Source organism: Saccostrea cucullata, unplaced genomic scaffold (genome assembly GCF_032062105.1).
Source record: "Saccostrea cucullata isolate Sc308-1 unplaced genomic scaffold, CSIRO_AGI_Scuc_v1 ctg1957, whole genome shotgun sequence".
In the NCBI taxonomy this organism is placed as follows: domain Eukaryota; kingdom Metazoa; phylum Mollusca; class Bivalvia; order Ostreida; family Ostreidae; genus Saccostrea; species Saccostrea cuccullata.
This window is the reverse complement of record NW_026918434.1, coordinates 44,725-66,228: the sequence shown is the minus strand read 5'-3', so window position 1 is coordinate 66,228 and position 21,504 is coordinate 44,725. Positions and strand designations below refer to the sequence as shown.

The 21,504-nt window shown below is 32.5% G+C and overlaps 1 protein-coding gene across 1 annotated transcript; it reads right to left on the bottom strand.

Moving 5' to 3' along the window:
* Window positions 1–3,211: 3,211 nt before the first annotated feature.
* Window positions 3,212–8,884, bottom strand: LOC134266106 (C-type lectin-like). The gene is made up of 4 exons (XM_062748343.1): window positions 8,519–8,884; window positions 8,164–8,243; window positions 7,073–7,169; window positions 3,212–3,780 (listed from the first exon to the last, which is right to left on the bottom strand). The coding sequence occupies exons 1-4, from the start codon at window positions 8,853–8,855 to the stop codon at window positions 3,548–3,550; spliced, it is 747 nt and encodes a 248-aa protein (XP_062604327.1). The 5' UTR covers window positions 8,856–8,884; the 3' UTR covers window positions 3,212–3,547.
* Window positions 8,885–21,504: the final 12,620 nt, after the last annotated feature.

Genomic DNA, 21,504 nt, shown 5'->3' with positions numbered 1-21,504 from the left:
CATCAAACCCTTAGGGTCCATTTTGTACCTAGGATGTTGTAGAACTCTATTAGTCCGTATATATACAAAAACTTCTGATAGGCATAGTGAAAGAAACTGTTATAAATCTACTTTATTTTTATGTTGTGTAAATACATGAAGTTAAGATGGCATTTTCAACAAGAAGCCCAGGGGCCACAGCGCTCACCTGAGCACACCGGCTAGGAAAAAGCATATATTAGATCAGAACTAAAAGTTTACTGAGGTGGGGGGGGGGCTTGAATTTAAACCCCCGGGGGTTCATGATTTGAACAAACTAGAATCTACACTACCTGAGGATGATTCCATATAAATATCAATAATCATGGCTTTGAATACTTGAAAAGGAGATTTTAAAAGGTTTCCCTATACATCCCTATGTAAAACTTAGGTCAGCCATTTTGGCCCCACCCTGGTCCCGGGGGTCATGATTTGAACAAGCTTAAATCTACACTACCTGAGGATAATTTTACATGAGTTTCATCTCTCCTGTCTCAATGGTTCTTGAGAAGATTTCTAAGATTTTTCCTATATATTCCTATGTAAAACTTTGATCGGCCATTTTGGCCCCACCCTAGCCCTGGGGGTCATGATTTAAACAAACTTGAATCTACACTACCTGAGGATGATTCCACATGAGTGTCATCTTTCCTGGCCCAGTGGTTCTTGAGAAGAAAACTTATAAAGAGTTTTCCTATATATTCCTATGTAAAACTTGGGTCTGTCATTTTGGCCCCACCCTTGCCCCGTCGATCATGATTTGAACAAATTTGAATCTACACTACCTGAGGATGATTCCAGATGAGTCTCCTCTTTCCTGGCCCAGTGGTTCTTGAGAAGAAGATTTTTAAAGAGTTTTCCTTTATATTCCTATGTAAAACTTTGATCGGGCACTTTGGCCCCACCTTAGCCCCGGGGATCATGATTTGAACAAATTTGAATCTACACTACCTGAGGATGATTCCACATGAGTTTCACCTTTCCTGGCCCAGTGGTTCTTGAGAAGAAGATTTTTAAAGAGTTTTCCTATATATCCCAATGTAAAACTTGGGTCGGCCATTTTGGCCCCACCCTAGCCCCGGGGGTCATGATTTGAACAAATTTGAATCTACACTACCTGAAGATAATTTTACATTAGTTTCATCTTTCCTGGCACAGTGGTTCTTGAGAAGAAGATTTTTAAAGAGTTTTCCTATATATCCCTATGTAAAACTTGTGTCGGCCATTTTGGCCCCACCCTTGCCCCGGGGGTCATGATTTGAACAAATTGAATCTACACTACCTTAGGATGATTCCAAATGAGTGTCATCTTTCCTGGCCCGGTGGTTCTTGAGAAGAAGATTTTTTTAAAATGCAATTATTTTTTTTCTCTAATTCATAATTATCTCCCCTTGGATAATGGTGTGGCCCTTCATTTGAACAAACTTGAATCCCCTTTACCCAAGGATACTTTGTAGCAACTTTGGTTGATATTGGCCCAGTGGTTCTTGAGAAGAAGATGAAAATGTGAAAAGTTTACGACGACGACAACAACGACGACAACGACTACAACGACAGACAACGGAAAAATTTTGATCAGAAAAACTCACTTGAGCCTTCGGGTCAGGTGAGCTAATAAAATATATCGTGCAACATGAGTAATTAGCCTAAATAAAGGCAAAGGCATTTACGACGTTATTTCATTTTACTTAGAGATGTATATTTTAATGTAACCGCTCTGAGTTTTATGTATTGACTATTTACTTGTGTAGGTAGTCAACATGTACCTGCATTAATATTGTTAGACTGTTAATTAATTATTTATTTTCTGCAATTGTTGAATTTCTTTTATTAATTACTACTTTAGTTTTATTTAATCTCGATCAAAATCCATTCAGTGCTTTCAACATTTGATACATAGCTTTTATAGTTCAATAGTCAATAAAAACTAAAAAACCTCATTTCTTACATTTCTATGCAAGTTTCTGAATGGAAATGATCAAAAATTGTTTATTAATGTCAGATACACATTAGACCTAAGCAATAAATTTGAAGATTTTTTAATCTAATGCTGAAGATATTTTTTTATGACAAGAATTCCGATGCATCCACATTTTGTAGATTTTGAAAGTAAATCTATACAAAATTCACACCGATTGATGCTGAAAAAAAGTTTGATTAGCATTTAATTAAAAGTATTATGTCATATTTAATTATATTGAAATTGTAAATCATTTCTGTGGATGTGGTAGTATTTTGCGCATAAAATGTCCATGTAAGACATGTTGCCTACGATCAAATCACTTCAAAATATGATTATATATAACTCTTGAATGGTGTTGATGTTTGTTTTTCAACATCGATCATCTAAAACACGTGCTTCAGAGATAAAAAAAAAATTGCCGTCGGTTAAAGAAAAATTGAGTGTAGGTCTATTCATATTAAAAAAAAAAATTTCGAATTTATTGCTTAGGTGTGATGTGTTTCTGACATAAATTAAAAAAAATTTGATCATTTACATTCATATTAGTAAAAACGTAGGAAATTCGAACTTTGATCTATTGTATACGAAAAAGAAAAGAAAGTCATTTATATATTTACATATATTATGGAATGATCTCTGTTTTTATCTTTTCATATCGTCCCGTGGGGATCCGGGTTAGAATAGGTCCTCAGTACCCCCTTGCTTGTCGTAAAAAGCGACTAAAGGGGGTGGTCCTTCGGATGAGACCGTATAAACCGAGGCCACGTGTCACGGCAGGTGTGGCATGTTAAAGATCCCTCCCTGCTCAAAGACCGTGAGTGCTGAGCATAGGCCTAGTTTTGCAGCCCTTCACCGGCAATGGTGACGTCTCCAGTGAATTAATTCAGTGAATTATTCTGGAGAGAGACGTTAAACAGTATACAATCAATCAATCTATTCATATCTTTGGATTAAATTCATGCTGCATTTTAGTCTCTATCACGAAAAATAGTTTTGGAAAAAAAATCAAAGTCAACGGAATACAGACAATATGTTATGATCATAGTTTGATGATACTGTGAAATGACCGCTTTTGAAATTACGTTGTTTAAAGAAGAACAAGTAAATTAATTACATTGGCAAACTCTGATTTGGTCACGGCTGGGAAATGCATGACTATTCAGAGACTCAGAAAACTTTTATTATATCTTAATATAACCATTGGAAAACGGATGCTGGTACCACATTTATTTTCCCATATACTGAGTATATGAATATCTTGAATATTTAATAACTTTAATATGCTACATGTAAGCAAATGATTCTTGTTCAGATTAAGATGACGATGATTCTACCAGGGAAGGTTGATAACCGACAAAATCTTAATACACTAATGTAATACACTTAATGTAACTTGATTAAGCTTAAAAAGTTTCTCTCAAAAAAGTTTTTTTCTCTAACTAATATATGCACTGTTCTATTATGATTTTTATCAGTCTTAAGCAATCCAGTCGAGAAGATCCCAGCTAGGTCATTGTTACCATAGAGTGGCAAAGTGCATATTGGGCACATAAAAAACTTTAAATCTTAATCCTTTTCACAGACAAAGGTAGCAGTGAAAGTGCACTTGCGATCAATCCAATATCCATTCTGACACAGAGCTGCACAATCCTGATTTCCACCACCATCATTCGGGTCACCCGTGTTCCAGTTCCAATACATCGTACTTCTTTGCTGGGTCCAGGTAAACAGACCCTCTTGATCTATATCACTTAACCCTATCCAGGTATTACAACATCTCCATATTTCCGAACAGGCAGCTGAAGAAAAAATATAAAACATAGTTACATGCAGTCTACTTTCAATATTAAAACCTTTATCACACACTGTACATTTGTATGGAAAACCTTTTTCCCAATTTTTAAAATGTTGTTGAAGGAATTGTAGGCAGTAATGCATCAACAAAGGTTGAGGTGACTTGCGGCCCCTCGTATACTGACAAAAAGTTAAATGTCTAAATTTTACTCAAATCTTTGTATGTAACTAATCACTAATATGTGTACCTTTATAGAACACTATTTTTAACAAAAATAGAAACGTGATTTGAAAGATATAGATCTGTTATTGTGGTAGGGGTATCATGTTTACATTTAATTCCCATTGCATTTTAACCCCGCCCCACTCTTTGAAGCCCTTAAAATATTCGAGCGCAGGTAGGTACAATTTTCTCCTTTGGCTGGTCACTGTATTTTATTCAAATGTACCTAATGTGAAAGGAGAAAATTGTACCTAAATGCGCTCGCATGCTTTTTTAAAAAAAACTGTAAAATCTAGCTGGCCTTTTCCATTATAAACAGATCGACGGAACTGGATTTTCTGACGTAAGAATGAATTCATATGCTAATCGAGGCACAGGCGATACTTTCTAACTGACTAATCAGCTAAATGAAATTCGTTACGAGTGAGTACCACAAAAATACTATGGAAACATGCTTGGAGTTTTACTGTTTTCCGATATTTTTTATGCATTTGAGTCACAGATTAGACACGGATCTACATATGTACCATTTCCGAGACCACAGTAAAATTTATATACAGTTACAAACAATTGATAGAATATACATGATATATACTAATCAAAATTTCTAAGTCCCTACGTAAGTTTTTGTTTTACACAGCTTTTATATTAAATAATTCAGACAATATAAATTGAAAACTATACTGGATAAAAAGAGGCAAAATATTTTTTTTCACTTAATCTAGTTATATTAAAGCACTTTAACACAAAATGCAGAAGAGTGAAGGCACCCTAGAATTAAAAATTCGCAACGTTCAATACTGTTTTTATCCTCCGTGCAAACGAATTAAGATCAAGACAATTGCTTCTCAAAGAGTTCACACAATTAAAGAAAAATCTTTATTGAAGGTTATTCCATGTATGGACTAAGTCGTCCTCTATATTTCCGCCAGATTCTGCTGCTGGAACAGCGCTCAATCTCTGGTCCATCTTGTCCCGTTCATGATCTATAGGGTTGAGATGTGGATGACATTGAAGCTTACCCAAATTGTTTGTATCCAATATTAATCCTACAGTACATATAAGGCTTTCTTAAACGCATTCCCCACTCTTCCAGTTTGTTTCTAATAATTTGGATAATTAAGGAGACTTGAATTAATTTTTAATGAGTGCAGAGCAATTGCACGTGCAGATAGGTTCCTTCCACAATAGTTAGTAATTCTTCTGTAGTAGCCCTGTTGATGTGTCGTTGCAGTACGTGTATACGCCTTGACCATAGGCACTTCCGGTTCCGGTTTGAGTAAATTTCCGGTTAAACTCTAGGGTGGTTAAGTGGTATTTCTTGAAAATCTAGCATTTTAAATGATTATAAGGAATACAAGTAAGCTTTGTGCATCTTTCTGACGGTATTTTTAACGGTTTTACATAAAATAAACAAATACAAACGAAGGAAATACAACTTTCCTTTACTACCATCAGCTTGGACCATGGCAACTTCACTTGCACATTGTCGTTCGTACATACACGGAATTTTAAACAAGCTTTTTTCTGTTTTTCATATACAACTAAAGATTGAGAACACATGGCAATTTAAATAAATGGAAGATACACCCGAAAACATATGAAACTCGCACTTCATGCTTTTTAACAAAAAGGGTCATGGATGAGTAATTACACATTCGATTTCATTTTTTTTTGGCCGTAACAGGCAATCATTGAAAAATTAAGTCAAAATTGTGAACAACTAGCTAATTAATGTTATGGTTTTTAAATACTTAAAATAATAAAAGTGGGGACTTAGAAATTGTGACAAGTATACATTAGTTTAAAGTTTTGTAGCGTGTTTGGTGAGCAATTCGCTAGGTCTACACGTATTCCCGAGTATCGGTGAATACAAGTTTCATGTGCATTTCTTGCCCTGAAAACCGTAAATGCTGAAAATTCATGCGTATTATTAAGTAAAAACAGCATTAGCTGACCATATAAAACCATATAAAAGTTTGAAATGGAGAAACGGACAACAGGTAAATTGACCAAAACCACGTGTCTGCGATAAATTGTAAACGTAGTAAACCAGCATGTTTTGTTGTTCTGTCATCGGATTGGACAATGACTAAGTGCAAAATAATAACAATAGCCATATAAGGTCTTCTCCGGCACGCATATCCCTCTATTGTACTAAGACCCGCCCATTCTCTTGCAATAAAAGAAAATATTCGCACAAACCTGGCCGAATTTAGCTGTGATATGATCTAAAAAATCAAAGGTAATGCAGTATTCCTTTTAATTAAAATGTGTCTGAACTATTGAAACTATTCAAAAGGCGTCGTATTTATTCACTCATGTTTGAAAACTACCAACATCGTTGTAGATTAAATATAATTCGTCGTGGAAAAAGGGGCCCCAGATAGCAGTTATGTCACATCATCCTTTAATATGACTGTATTTGAATTATATTTTATTATAGAAGCGGGATACATTTCTTTAGCTGTTTTGGGGAGGACAACGATGATCTTATTCATGCATGATACGCCAATTTATGTACACATACACTATGCACACTGATTAATTAGATAAAGATGAACACAAAGGAATTTCTCCACCATATTCTTTCATTACTGTATATTTTTTTGCAAGTACTTTTAATCGCGTACTGGCTCTATCTTCAACGTCAAATCGCGAGAATTATAATCCGCGAATGGACAGTTGATCAATAGATTTTAAATGGATTTCATCGCCAAAAAAAAAAACAAAAAACAAAAACAAAAATTGATTCCTCGTGTATAATTAGGAATCTACAGTATTTCATTTTTATTTGATGCTTCTGTATAAGCCATTCACTTAGTCCCTAGTTCAGTGTAATCACTTTTAACCTGTGTAAACGTATGATATATTCGTATGTTAATTATAAAGAACACCTAGCTGTTGTTTATCTACTGCAGATACCCATGACAAGAAAACAATCAGGTGTAACGAATTCGAATGAATACCCAAGTACAAATTATCAGAGGTAGGTAAGTTAGCATGGTATTTACGAGTCATATTCAGCTTTAACTTTTTTTTCATATACATTTAAAATATCTTAAATTACTTACTAGAATTCCAAGGTGGCACAAAAACATCCATCATCCATTGGTTCTCTTCCTCAGTATCTATGGTAACCATGTTAGCACCGAGATTCTTACAGTGCAGCTGCAATATATATTTTTAACATTATGTATTAACTTTGCTAACGATTCTTGTGATGAAGTTTAATTTTTAATTGATTTATTTTTCTTTTTTAAAGATTTTGTCCACCTGTCGATTATCTTTAAGCTTGCAATTTAAAACAGGTTATTAAACGCTCTTCGTATAGAGTTTATCGTGTCTTTTGTCAACAAACCTTGAGTATTTTTTTTTAAAGAAATTTATTTTCATTTTAAATTACACAATTTCAGCATTACTTATTGAACAAGACTGTGGTGCTCTGAAACCGTTTATGTATATGTATTTAAAGAGATTTAGCTGATTTGTAAAGTATTCAGTTATTAATATGGAACATGTTTTGAAAGGAAACTTCTATGTTTATTTTATTCTGTGAAAAAATGTTGTTCATCGCCTTTGTCAATAACTTAAGAAAATGAAAATATAAGAAACAAAAGATGATGACACAAATTCTATATTTATATTTTAAAAATGATTCATTTTCATCTTTCATGAAAAAAGATATCTTCTAATAACCCCTGTGTTGTTTTTAAAAAGATTATTCTTGAACTTGTTCATCATAATTTCTGTTTCCCAAGAATACCAGTTGTCTGAAACGACATTTTGCAATAAGGTATGGAAAGTCTTTGCGTTCGTATGCTTCTAATCCTCAGTTATATTTTCTTCCTGTCGTCAGAGGTCTTACGTAAAAATAATGAAATAACGACACTTCTGTAGGTTCATCATTGATCGTAGGGAATCAATGTTTGTGTAATTCATGGGTCACTCTTACCCACGAATTTACATCCCTACGAACGTTTATTTTGTTAACATATCGGTCACTGAACTATCGTATTTACGGTAACTTTCGAAATTACACCCCCACGAACAGGTAAAATATTGCTTACCAACGAACAATGATTTCCACGAATCAAAATGATTCAACGGTATCTATTCTATAAATAACAATTAGTCAACTTTTCCACAGTACAGTTAACCTTACTTCTGCGTTCGTCCAGTTCATAGTGGTTGGACTAGAGATGTAACAATGGCCATCATGCAGTATCCATCCTGATTCACAGCCTTTAAAAATACAACAAAGTTACAATTTCCTACCAAAAATATTATTTCCATAAACTGCTTGTAAAAATCTATACTTTCCCTAATTTTGTGCCCTCAGTACTCATATTTTAAGCAACAACATTAAGATAATCAGGAAACCTCTTGGAATAAAAAAAAATATTTTCTCAATATGTTGAAATAAGTAAATGTGAAATCTTTTTAAAATATTGATATTGCTATTTGATTTAAATCAGGATAAGTATAACACTTGATATGAATTTTTATCAGAAACAAACCACTGGTGTGCACAAAAAATTCCCATCCTATTTCTATCTGACTCCTGTCAACTGACTGTTCATTAAGGCGAGACTTCACAATTTTACAATGTTCTGTGGCATTGTTGTACAGCATTCCTGCGCAGTATTTGTCGTGTAATAAACAGCGAAGACCACATTGAACTCGGCTAACCTTTAGTTGTGTTTCTAACACGTACACAGTTTCGTTCTTTGGTAGCATGTTTCTATACATAGAATCATGCTTCAGCACATTGTTATCAACTACCAATATCGTTGCACAATGATTGATAAGATATGTGCATGTGCAGATACATTTCAATTTTGTTGAAAACTTCATCCTTTCTAGAAACAGCGTTATTTTCGTCGTTGAAGAAGTGGTATAACTAAGTGAAAGTAAGATAAAAATGATAATGAACATGACATTTATGGTCCGAAACTTTGAAATGTTTCGTTGGAAGGTATTTTGCATTATGCTAGATTTCATAAAGTTAATTAGAAAAAAGGCATCTTTTTAATATGGAAAGTAGTCGAACAGATGAAAAAATACTTCTATCATCTTGCGCTTTAGTGTCATATTAATATACATAACATACATAAGATCAGAAGTTACGCTGTTTCTGTATCTGGGCAATTTAAAGGTATTCTTTAAAATGAACGGATACAAAGACGGCTGCATTTGACGGGAATGAAAAAATCATTTGGAAACTGTCATAATCTATTTCCCAAGAGCATATAAAAATCCTAACCAATTATTTTACATGTATGCAAATTATGTTCAAATTAATGGAATAATATTAAAATGAAGTTCTAAATCACTTTTAAAATATATATTGTTGACACGTTATACAATTTTGCATTATACCAGTAACAAATTAATGTGACCTTAATTTGTGCGAAAAACCATGTGAGTTTAAAAAGTGTGTTGAGCTGTAGTAAAACTTACACTTTCTCAAATGCAAATCAGTTAAATTGGTATGTTCAGTAAGGCCTCAAAAGAAATACAGTTGTGAAATATGACACTAGTACCACCTGTTCAAGAGTTATAGCTTATGTCAAAGTTTTTCAAAAAAAAAGGTCAAACTGAAGGATCAAGGTTAAAAGGTCAAAGTTATTGGTGTACAATGAAAGGTCTTGTCACGAGAAATAAATACGTGAAGTGTAGGAGCCCTAGCCTTTACTGTTCAAACGTCATGGCCAAGGTTAAAGTTTTTTTAATCTAGATCAATCTCTAAGTCAGGGTCAAAAGGTCAATTTTCTAAGTATTCAATAAAAGATGTGTACAAGAATTACTTATATGAAATATAAATGTCCTAGCACCAACCATTTAAAAGTTTATGACCAAAGCCATAGTAAGCTAAGTATTTTTGTGTAAAAGTTTGTCAAACTTAAAGATCAAATTCAGAAGGTCAAATTTGGTTGTACCCCCAAAAAAGGTCTTGTCATAGGAACTATATACTTGTGAAATATGACAGCCATAGTTCCACCCAGTCAAAGGTTATGCGCAAGGTTCAAGGTTTTGCAGAAAAAACAGACAAATAAACAGCTGAGCAGACAGATGGAAGGGCAGGGCAAAAACTATACATCCCCAAATCTTCGCATACGGAGCCATAAAAATAAGGAAAAAAACATATTTATTCACATATCATTCATTATAATACTCTGTCAATTATTTCTCTGGAAATTTAAAATACAAGTACTTATGTCTTTAGAATTCTCAATAAAAACGTATTTTGGGGATATGATCGAATGTAAATGATTAAAACAAAGAGAGACGATCGAACTGAAAATCTGTTTGATATAATAAAATTGTGTCGAGGCAAAGATTTTTTTTTTTTTTAGATCAGACGCTTATGAGCAATATGTATCCCCTGTCGACACACACTGAGCCCTGTGTGTTGATCAGGTGAACGGAGCATTGATTTCGTAGTCGTATTCAGTATAAACAAAAGAGCTGAACAGGTCAGCCATTATTTAACTCCATGTTTTTTAAAAGGTTTATAATAAGAACAATAAAACTTAAAAAAGTAGAGGTACTGTGAGCAATGAGCTCACTAAATGATACCCCCGCCTTTAATATGAATATAATGGTAGTGTTCATGTTTTGCTTTGGAAAATCCAAAATATATGTCAGATCAAAAAGTAAGATAAGAGGTGCACAATGGCAATGTGTAATAAAGATTCTGTGAAAGTTTTTATTTAATTTCCTTCAGTGGTATGAGAGGAGTTGCGGATAAGATATGGGTACACCTAAGCGTAACAGACGGACGGACATACCGATTACTATATACCCTCCTGCTTTTCAAGCAGAGGGTATGATAATAGGTAATTAATCACGAACAATGATGAAAACGCATAGTTTACGTTTTTTCTTGTATCTTTATATTGTAATGGTTTGAGTCTATAATACTGGACTGGATAGATTACTCAGACGGTAGAGCACCTGACTATTAAGGGAGGATTATCGGTATCGTTTCCCGGTTAAGCTGTTACGGATGTGGTGCCGTTGACCACCCTGGACTTGTATTTAAAATCCTTGCCGGGGAAAAATAAGAACTTTGGTTGTGTCTTCGAGGAGGGAGGAATGTAATGGTTATGGTGTGGATATTGGCCAAGGTAGCTCCATCGGTAGATTATCTGGCTAGTAAGGTAATCATTTTCTACTTTTATTTTATTTTAAAGCAACGTAACACAATAACACAATAAGAGTTTTAAAATTCAAATGTTTTAAATTCAAATGTTACATAAACCTATAGTAACTATAAACTTACCTAATCGGGTTAAGCATGCAGACTTACCACGTAGATACACGTAAGTAGATCCAACTTTGAAGTATGAGCAGTTGTTTCTACTTCACCGCTTTTGACTGTGCAGATCGTCGTTATTTTTTGCAATCCAAGGCATTTGCACATATCGACCAGCAGAAATTCTTTCATTTTTTTTTAAAGAGAACAATTCGATATTGATAACGATGGCAGTGTAATTTGTGTAAATTGGGCGACAGCGTGTATTAATGCCAACACGTGAATTTTAATTGGCAGTTACAATCTAATACTTAACAACCAGTTTAAATACTAACCAATTTTAGTGTACTAATTACCTGACGAGTATGTACGTGTCAAGAAATCCTTTATGGAACTGTGTAAAACAACGCACATGATTTCATTTTTTCTAGAGAAGTGATATCGGGCTAATAAGGCAACACAGTAACATTTTGTAATTCATTTTGGGGTAGGGAAATTATAATGATAATTAATAATATATTAATTTATGTAGATTTTAAAGCTTCTGTAAGTGATATAACTTTTTTAGCCGTTTTCCAATTTGATAAAGTACATCGTCCATTTAATCAAAGAATTCTTGATTCTTGATTTAAAAAAATAACAAGCCATTAGTTTTATTCATTACATAACAAAGAAAAATGAGTAATTTATTCATGTTAAAGAGAAAAACATAGCTTGAAGTAGTTAATCCTCTCTATGAAACAAAACTTATACAACAAATTATTATAATATTGTTATGATAAATTAAATTGGATTCAGAGATAGACATACCACGTACCTATATATCTAACATTTTAGATAATACATGAAATACAAATCATAAATATTAACACAAAATATACAACGTACAAATGAACAAATTACAATAAAAAATAGTTAAAACGCTCTAAGAAACTATACATGTAAAACAGAGTTGGTAATTATATTACTAATATATATATTTTATGCTCGAAAAAATGCAAATAATTTAGCGTCTATCTAATCCGATATTATCTGTATGTTTTGCCTTATTATCAAAACACTCACAAAGGTTACAAACTGTAATCTGGATATTTTTTTTTTATTTTCAACAACGGAAGTTCGTAATTGAAGATGATGTAGTTATGGACTCTTCAATGTCTTATTTATTTGAATTCGGATTACGCAGCACTGTTAAGACCTACTATGAGAAATCAAAAAAGCGGGATTTTTTAAAATTTTTATAATGTTGATATTGTTTTATTAGCATGAGTTTTAATTTAATGGGAATTAAACTAATGCATATGTAAGGGGTCTCAACCGAGTTCGGCCAAAGCGACTTCACGTACATCAGCTGTTTGTCACGTGACATATTTAAAATTAGAAAAAATATGTACGGATACAAAGATCGTAAAAGTTGAACGATATACGGATAATTTTTCACTATGAAATTGATTGTTTTCTTTGAGACAAATTTCTTAACCCGAAAAGTGCTGGGAGCAACTTCTGCATGCCCGAGAATTATATAAAATTTAGCCGACTTTTGATAGACTATGTGCATTTATACTATACGCATTGAAGAAATGTAAAATTACGGAAAAAATCAACAGCGCACAACTTGCTCCCAGCACTTTTCAAAATAGAAGGGACAGTAGCTACATGTGTATAAAATATTATAATTTATAATCAAGATATCGTTGAACTTTTGAGATTTTGGAGAGGTAGTACCTGCGATTGCAGTACGTTTCTGTATAAAGAGCATGAATGCGGCTTTTTAAGAGACCAAATAGTTATCAATAAAATAAGACTGTGAACTATTGATTAATGCATTCAAAAATATGAATCAATTTTAGTCAGATCACGCTTATGTCGCTTTAATTTTCATATTTTCAGTTCCACTAATAGCTTGATCTGCGTCTCAAGTACAGAGAAACTGCGTGTCAAACTAGCCTATGACGTAATATCTGTTAGTACAAAGAGATCAAGTCGGGTTTGAGTTTACATTCAAATAGTGTTATAATGACAAGATAAGTTACACATTGATTTATATTTACAATATTTATGAGAAATCAAAGTATGTAAGAGTATATGAAAAAGAAAATTGTTATTTATTCGCCGAGATTCATTTGTACAATTTCACCATGACGTCATAATCGAATTCCCGAGGCTCTGCATACACTGATCTGCCTTTGGGTAGCCCTTAACCTAGTTGCGTACTAAACTTACATTATGTAACAAGAATAGATATGGGTTACCCCATATCCAGATATATTCGACTTTTAGATTTTATATGGTTAACAATGTTTAATGACTTTTATAAAAATAAAACTGTACTGTTTATTTATGGAACTTGTGTAAATTTTGTGAGTCCGTAGCATTGCGGTCACCCAGTCTCCTAACCATGCTAACAAACAGTACACATACCTATGTCACCGCAACACCAGTTAGCCTTGGTCTATACACACGTGCGATGGAGTTGTCAAACGGACTCCCGCGAACAGAGAAGTTACGATGGCAGACAGAACTTTTTTTTCATGATTAGATCACATGAATACAAATTCTGATTAATAAAAATTAAATGATTGTCAGTTTAGAAATCCCCTGTCAGTTCGGGTTTTGTTACACATTTTATAGGTACTCTCTCTATGTGTAGTTTATCTACACACGTGTAGGAATCTGCTCATGATTGAAAATTCCGTCACTACGTACACACACAGAATGATTTTTTTTCTCTAAGAGGAAACTTGATAATTAACGAAAAATTCCATTAACATGATTTTACTACAGTTGTTGATATAGTATAATCAATTCATCAGTGAAAAAAATCTACCGAAGAATGACCTATATATTCTCTTCATCAAATATGTTAATATAATAATTTAAAAAAAGCAGGAGGGAGCGAGCGTAGGAATATTAACATTTTTATTTGCATTTAGGGGAAAAAGTGATCTTTGGAGGAAAAATTAACATTAATTTTGGTTTCTTTTACGTATGACATACACAAAATTATTCTTATCATAAACAATTATGTTGTATCTACTTATTAATGATGGAAATATTTTCGTCGGAACAATTTGTGTGAGTCGCCGCTGACTGCAGTAATATATCTTGAGCTAATAGTATGCACTGGTCGAATATATTAAGAAATTCTAAACATACATGAAAATAAATGTGCTACATTCTGCCTGCTATCAAAAAGGTGGGTAAAAGAAAATAAAACAAAGCCACAATCCAATTTCAAATTAGATCTACCCACCACTTATTGTCTTTTCACTGACCACTGTACCTTATTTATTTTATGGCAGAGCGACCGTGACCACTCTAAAGGTATAAATAACATGATTTCCTTGTATGAAAACCTATTTTTGTCAATAAAAACAAAATAAAAATATCAAAAAGCTATTGACAGGCTAAGATTGTGCATAATGAAACGATTATTTTGAATAAATCATGGAGGTAAAATAAATAAAGGAATTTTTAATATGTTTCCAAAATACTTTGATTCATATTTAAAGCAATGTTTACAGAGTTAGCCAAGTAAGTCCATTTTCGGGTATATATTTATTTAAAGTGTTTGTATCGTCAGTTTTAAAAATTAAAAAATAAATAAATTGTTATTTTACAATGATTAATAACATGCAATTAATTATTATCAATCAATCAATTTTTAAAACTAGAATATTCCAATATGCAGCATTATCCCTGCTGTGTTTTTTTCGCAAAAGGTACAAAGTCACTCCTAATAATTTATGGATTAAACAGGTGTAAGCATTAAAAAAAATTAATTGATTCATTTAAAAAAATAAATAACTCAAAAATAAATAGATAAATATTTTTTGAAGCAATGATTTAGCAATTTTTCAGAGTTATTTCATAGTTATGAAAGAACTTAATAAGTCTCTTAACAAATAAAAAAAATACTTCTATGTGTTTAAAATATTTAAAAAAAAAAGAAGGTAAGTACCTCTGTGTACTAAATACTATATACTGGGGTTTACCGTAGTGGTCCGTAGGAAGCCATACAGTAGCATACTGTATGATTACCGGGGCCCACTGTAGTTAACTGTGGCATGCTGGGGATACATACAATGGCATCCTGATATTGACTGAATATACAGTGCAGACATACTATAGCATACTGTAGATAATAGATATACCGTAGATAACACTGAAAATGCAGTAGAATACAGAGAAAGATGAGGGGGTTTCCAGACGGACAGGACTGTTAAAAGCCAGTAGTGGTACTCAGAATTGTTGATAAAGGAGGAATCTTTTTTGTTCCAGCCCCTACTGCGACACGGTACCTCGGTTTAAATGGTGTCAACCAAAGGACCTATCTCCACACCAACAGTGGGATTCGAATCCGCGACGTAAGAATCAACTCCTTACATTGCGACTTTAGAGCAGACACTATAATCACTGCGCCACGCTGACTACCGTAAATATCACTCAGCTATGTTAAGGAAGGTTAAGTTTAAGAATTTGTTAAAACAAGTTCAATACGTATTGACAAATTTTTGAATTTGTCATAACGAATTTTACAGATTTTTTTTATAACAGATTAAATTCATTATAACCATGATAACGAAATCGAAGAAATTGTTATAACGAATTAATTCGTTTAATCAAATTCAACAATCTGAGTCTATAGAAAAATATATATGAATTCGATATATCTATTTGTCGGATTCGTTTTAACGAATTTAGTTTGTTATAAAGGATAAAAGCATTCATTTAAACAAATTTAATTTGTTATAACGAATTTTAGAATTCGTTAAAACAAGTTTTATTATCATTAACAATTTTTTTGAATTTGTTATAACGAATTCAAGAAAATTGTTATGTCAGTTTTAATTCATTATAACAAATTCAATGAAATTGCTATAACTAATTAAAATCGTTATAACAAATTCAACAATTCGTTATGTCGAATTCATAAATATTTTTTGATAGGTCCTAAATGGACTTCCGTACTTTCACGTAGATTTAGTTTTGGAAGAAAAAAAATCAAAGTCAACGGAACATAGAAAAATTGTTATGATCATAATTTGATGATACTCTGAAATGACCGCTTTTGAAATTACGATGTTAATGTACGTACATGTATATTAATTACATTGTAAAAATCTAATTTGGACACGTCTGTGATATGCATAACACAATTCAGGGACTCAGAAAAATTCATTCATTTCTTAATATAGACTAAAGAATGCCAATCGAAAATAGAAGCTTGTACAACTGCTTTTTTAAACGTCCTTTGTTTTCCAATATACTGAGTATATGAATGTCTTGAATATTTAATAACTTTAATATGCCACATGTGAGCAAGTGATTCTTTTTCAGACTTAGATTACAAAGATACTACCAGGGAAGGTTGATAACCGACAAAATATATACATTTAATATAACTTGATTAAGCTTAAAAAGTTTCTCTCAAAAAAACTAATATATGCACAGTTCTCTCATGATCTTTATTAGTCTTAAGCAATCCAGCTGAGAAGATACCAGCTAGGTCATTAGTACCATAGAGTGGCAAAGTGTATATTGGGCAATAAAAAAAATCTTAAAATCTTAATCCTTTTCACAGACAAAGGAAGCAGTCATGGTGCACTTGCGATCAATCCAATATCCATGCTGACACAGAGCTGCGCAAGATGTAATTGAAGATTTGTTTGAAAATTGCTTATTCAGTAAAATATCCTTGTGTTTTGTGTTTTTGACTTCCCCTATATAAACCACTGAAAGTAGGTCAGAAACAAAGAACTGTAATTTCCAATACAATTTTAACAGGACTATAATTCACACTTAAATAAATCTTGAAATATTTAATCTTTTTGTTAAACAAATAAAATCACTTTTAATAGAAGTTTTCTGGCAAAATATATAGACGTTTTTATGAAAATTTGCGATGCAAGAGTTATCTCCCGTGGCATCGGTAAATCTGCTAAACACATTTTAATCGGAATCCTAGTGAAATATTTAGAACGATACACTAAAGAAAATTATTAAACACAAAATAAATAATTTATTTTCAAAATATAATTCATTTTCGCCTCCAAACATAATATTTAGATTAAAATTGGCTATAAGATTCAGGTTAAATCCACGTTTCCATTGATGTATCAGTGACGTCATAATATTGCGTCACAATGAAATAGTTACAAGTTTTCCAGACAAGTTTGTAAATTCTTTGCGTAAAGTGTAAAGAAAAATATTTTTTAAAAAATGATTTCTCTTTTTCTGTTAAATACTCTTCAGCGTGCATTATACTAAATGTTAAATAATATTTTAATATCAAAATGTATTTTACACAGTACACGGGCGGCGTCTCAGCAAGATGACGTTTCGATAAGTAATTGTATACATGACCGAGAACTAATTTTTTATAATTGATTTACCAGGATATGCGTTAAAATAATTAATGAAGTGTTTATAATGATTCAGAACATTTCTTATAAAATTGGGAATCAATGATGAATGTTTTAGATTTACGCAACATTTAATTCAACGAAGTTGGTAGATGTAAAAAGAAAAACTTAAATACATTTATCTATGCAATCAAATCAAAATAAATGATCTACAGTACGATTAAAAAGGGAAAAAACTGAAAAATAAGTTATAAAAATATTACTGCTGAACTCCCGACTGTAATTTGGCACTTTAACGGAAGGTGGTTTATATAATTAGTGAAACATTTTTCTTAAAAAAAATTTATTTCTTAATTTTTATTCGGCGATTGAAACAATCACACGCTCATATTTAATATGGAGTATAAACCTGTGACTATCTTGACCAATGCTAAAATGTTTTCACGTTCATGATACCAATTTTTAAAAATAATTATGCCATGACCCCCGCACCCCCCCTTCCGCGCTTCTTGCTTGCGATTTATCGGCTCTTGAATAATTATAATTTACATGAAAGAACATATTTTCTTATTTATATAAAATCAAATTTTGTAAAAGACGAAAAGGCTTTACAGATGACAGGTAAGAAAAAACTTGGATAAAGTCGAGACTGTACACATAAAAATATTTCTTGCATTTAGGCAATTTTAATTTCGCTACTGATAGAATTTACTCTTTAATTCCTGAGACCAATAAAAAAGAAATTTTACTTGGAAATGAGATGAATAATGAAGCTAGAAAGTTGTCTGCTCTGGTTGTTGCATAATGCATGCACAAATAATTTTTTTTTAAATCCCTAGTATCTATTTAGAAATCAATCAGATCGTTTTACATGTAATCTTCATGTTAGTAAAAGACATTGGTAATTTAAATAATACATACATTTGAATCTATGGTTACACTCATTTAAAAACAGTAAACTAACTGAAAAGAAATAACAGACTAGCATTTTTTCTGAGAAATTAACATGAAGAGCCAAATTTAGGAAATTTTTCTAAATTTACGGAAAAACCGATCCCGATTGAAATAAAACCGATCCCGATCGAAAATAATGCAAAATTAATAAAATTATCAAACTAAAGGCACCTGTCACCTATATAATATGTTAAAAAAATTAATCAAGTAATTTCTTAATCATATTACAACAAAAAAGCCAAATTTGACATTACTATTTTAGTATTTTCTTCTTTATACAATTCCGGTCGGGATCGGTTTCATTTGTGAAAACTATAAAAAATAAGTAAATTTGACTCCTTTTATTTCTTTCAAAATACCTTTTCCCAATGATTTTATTGAATGACCCAAAAGTTTGTACTTTGTATTCATAAATCATAAGTAAACAAATATGTCCTTGTATTGTATTGGGTTCTATAACGTAATTAAAATTGGATACTGAATTTAAACATTTACTTGTTAAACTCAAATTTGGACCAGATAATTTTTTCTTAAGAAGTACAAATTGGAGTCTTATTCATTCATAAAATAAAAGATAAAAGTCTATTCTATAAATAATATTCATCGGCACATCCACCTCTGGAGTATCTGTTACATATAAACCAAAATAAAAACGTAGTATTTTTTTTACCCTCATGTTGACCTTTTTGCACTTAAAATTAAGCATTTACCAAAACTAGGACTAGAGGAGCACTATAAAAAATTTTGATGTTGTCATGTGTAAACACTTGCTTTAATAAGTCTACATGCAAAAAATAATTAAAATCCATGACATGCGATGTGCCGCCCATTGCCTGGTTTTTCGGTGGACAGCCTCTTTATCCTAGATAGCCGAATGATCTAGCACGTTGTGTTTGTACTGCTAGGAGAGAGATTCTGTAGGTCTCGAGTTCAACCCAAAGGTGGGACAGCAGTAGGTGTAATTATAAAAAATGAATTTCTTTGTGTTTTCTGTGTTAATATTTCTTAACTTAGGGGAGTTATGTAAGTTCAATAGTTGTTGTAAATTGTGCTTTTTAAATAACAATTAATTTCACTACAACTTGATTTGTCGCAATCCTCTGTTAAAACTAATGTCCAAATAACTGTATCTCACTTCTATTCTCATTGACCGTGTAGTGAAGGACAGCGCCGCGAAAATTGCATCGGCATCGAAAGCAAGTTTTAATAGACTTGCCTTGATAGCCGAGCGGTCTAGCACGCTGTACCTGTACTGCTAGGGGACAGATTCTGTAGGTCGAGAGTTAAACCCCAACCTGGGGAGGAAGTGTGTATCCTTTGAAAAGTAAATTTCTTCGTGCTTTGTTTAAGAAATAATGTATAATTTTTTGAGTTTTATTGTGATGTAAAACGGGTTGGTCACCTGATCAAATCTCATAAAGCCCGAAGGATTTTATGGAAGATTTGATCACGTGCCTAACTTAACTTATTAATAAGTAAAGTATGAAATCCATAATTTTTTTTTCAAAACACAACGGTATAAATTGAATGTATTGATAACGTCGATCGCTTATGACGTCACTATTACGTAGATCGTTTATGACTAAACAATCATTTTATGGTCACACGACGAACGTGTTTTACGGATATGTAAAAACGTCTTATTCAAATAGTGTTATATAAGGGAAAACATTTGCAAATGTAAATATAAAGAAATAAACATACATGTATGTAAAATGAATTATGCTAAACTGTCCAAAGTTGGTTTTAAAGACTTAAAAAAATGTTTTTCTTTTTCTCTCTTTTCTACCATGCTGTCGGTTAACAGTTTGAAAAAGGGAAACACGGTGAAATGTCCGTTACCGCAGTGGTCCAGGTGTTCACTTACTTTGACCTGTCTATATTCCGGTCGTTGAATATGCTGTCTGTGGATTCGGATAGGGTATGCAAAGTAGTTCCAGTTTCGCCGATGTAAAACTGCCCACATCCTTTACATGTTATTCAATATATGACGTTTTTAGAACCACAGGACATATTAGCATTAACTTTAAAACCTCGGTGTCCAATTTTAAAGGTGTTCCTTGCTCTTATGTACGAACATGTTCCACAGCGACGGTCAGTGCATTTGCTGACTGAATGCACATTATTTTGATGAAAATGCGACTTGTATTATAAGCGTCGGAGGGTCTTTGGTTGCCTTTTACTATTAATAAACTGGACATTTTGAAGGAATTTTGACATTCTCTCGTCAGTTTTAAGAACTCCATTGAGTGGTTGAACAATTGGGGTCATGTCTCTCTTCCTTGGATTTTGGTTCGTATCGATAGGAAGTATTTTCACCTCTAGTGTTCGTAGACGTTGGATTAATTAAGTGGTGATGGTCTACATGTTTGGCCTTTTTAATTCTATCTTCTATAATTTTTATAGGATATTGCTGATCCAAAAGATATTCTTTCAGTTCTCCTGGGCGTTCCTTTCTTCGTGTTTCATCACTGACTATGGTACAAATTATTCTTTTTTAATAATTTACGTATGCAACTATTCCATTTACATTTGTTTCTCTGGTAAAATTTTGAACACATAAATCTCAAATTTATATGAGTGAAACTAGAATCAAAATATTAGAAATGTGTTAAATTTTCATATAAATGGCATCGGAGACAGAGGATTGGTGTTGTAATTTTCAAAGTGTTGTTTGTTTCATTTAAGGTGTCAAACGCGTTAGCGGTGCAGTGGAATGCAAGCAAAATGTTTCAAATGCTGTTTGTCTACTTCAGAGACGGACAAATAAAATAAGGAGGTGACATCACACACTAGAACATTAGTAGAGGTTGTTTATTAATGACAAAAGAGATTCTAGTAGTCAGAGTTTTCACCTCTGTGCCAAAAATAGTTAGGCTTAAAAGAATTAGAGTACCGTTTATTAAAATCAAATGCAGAGGAACGT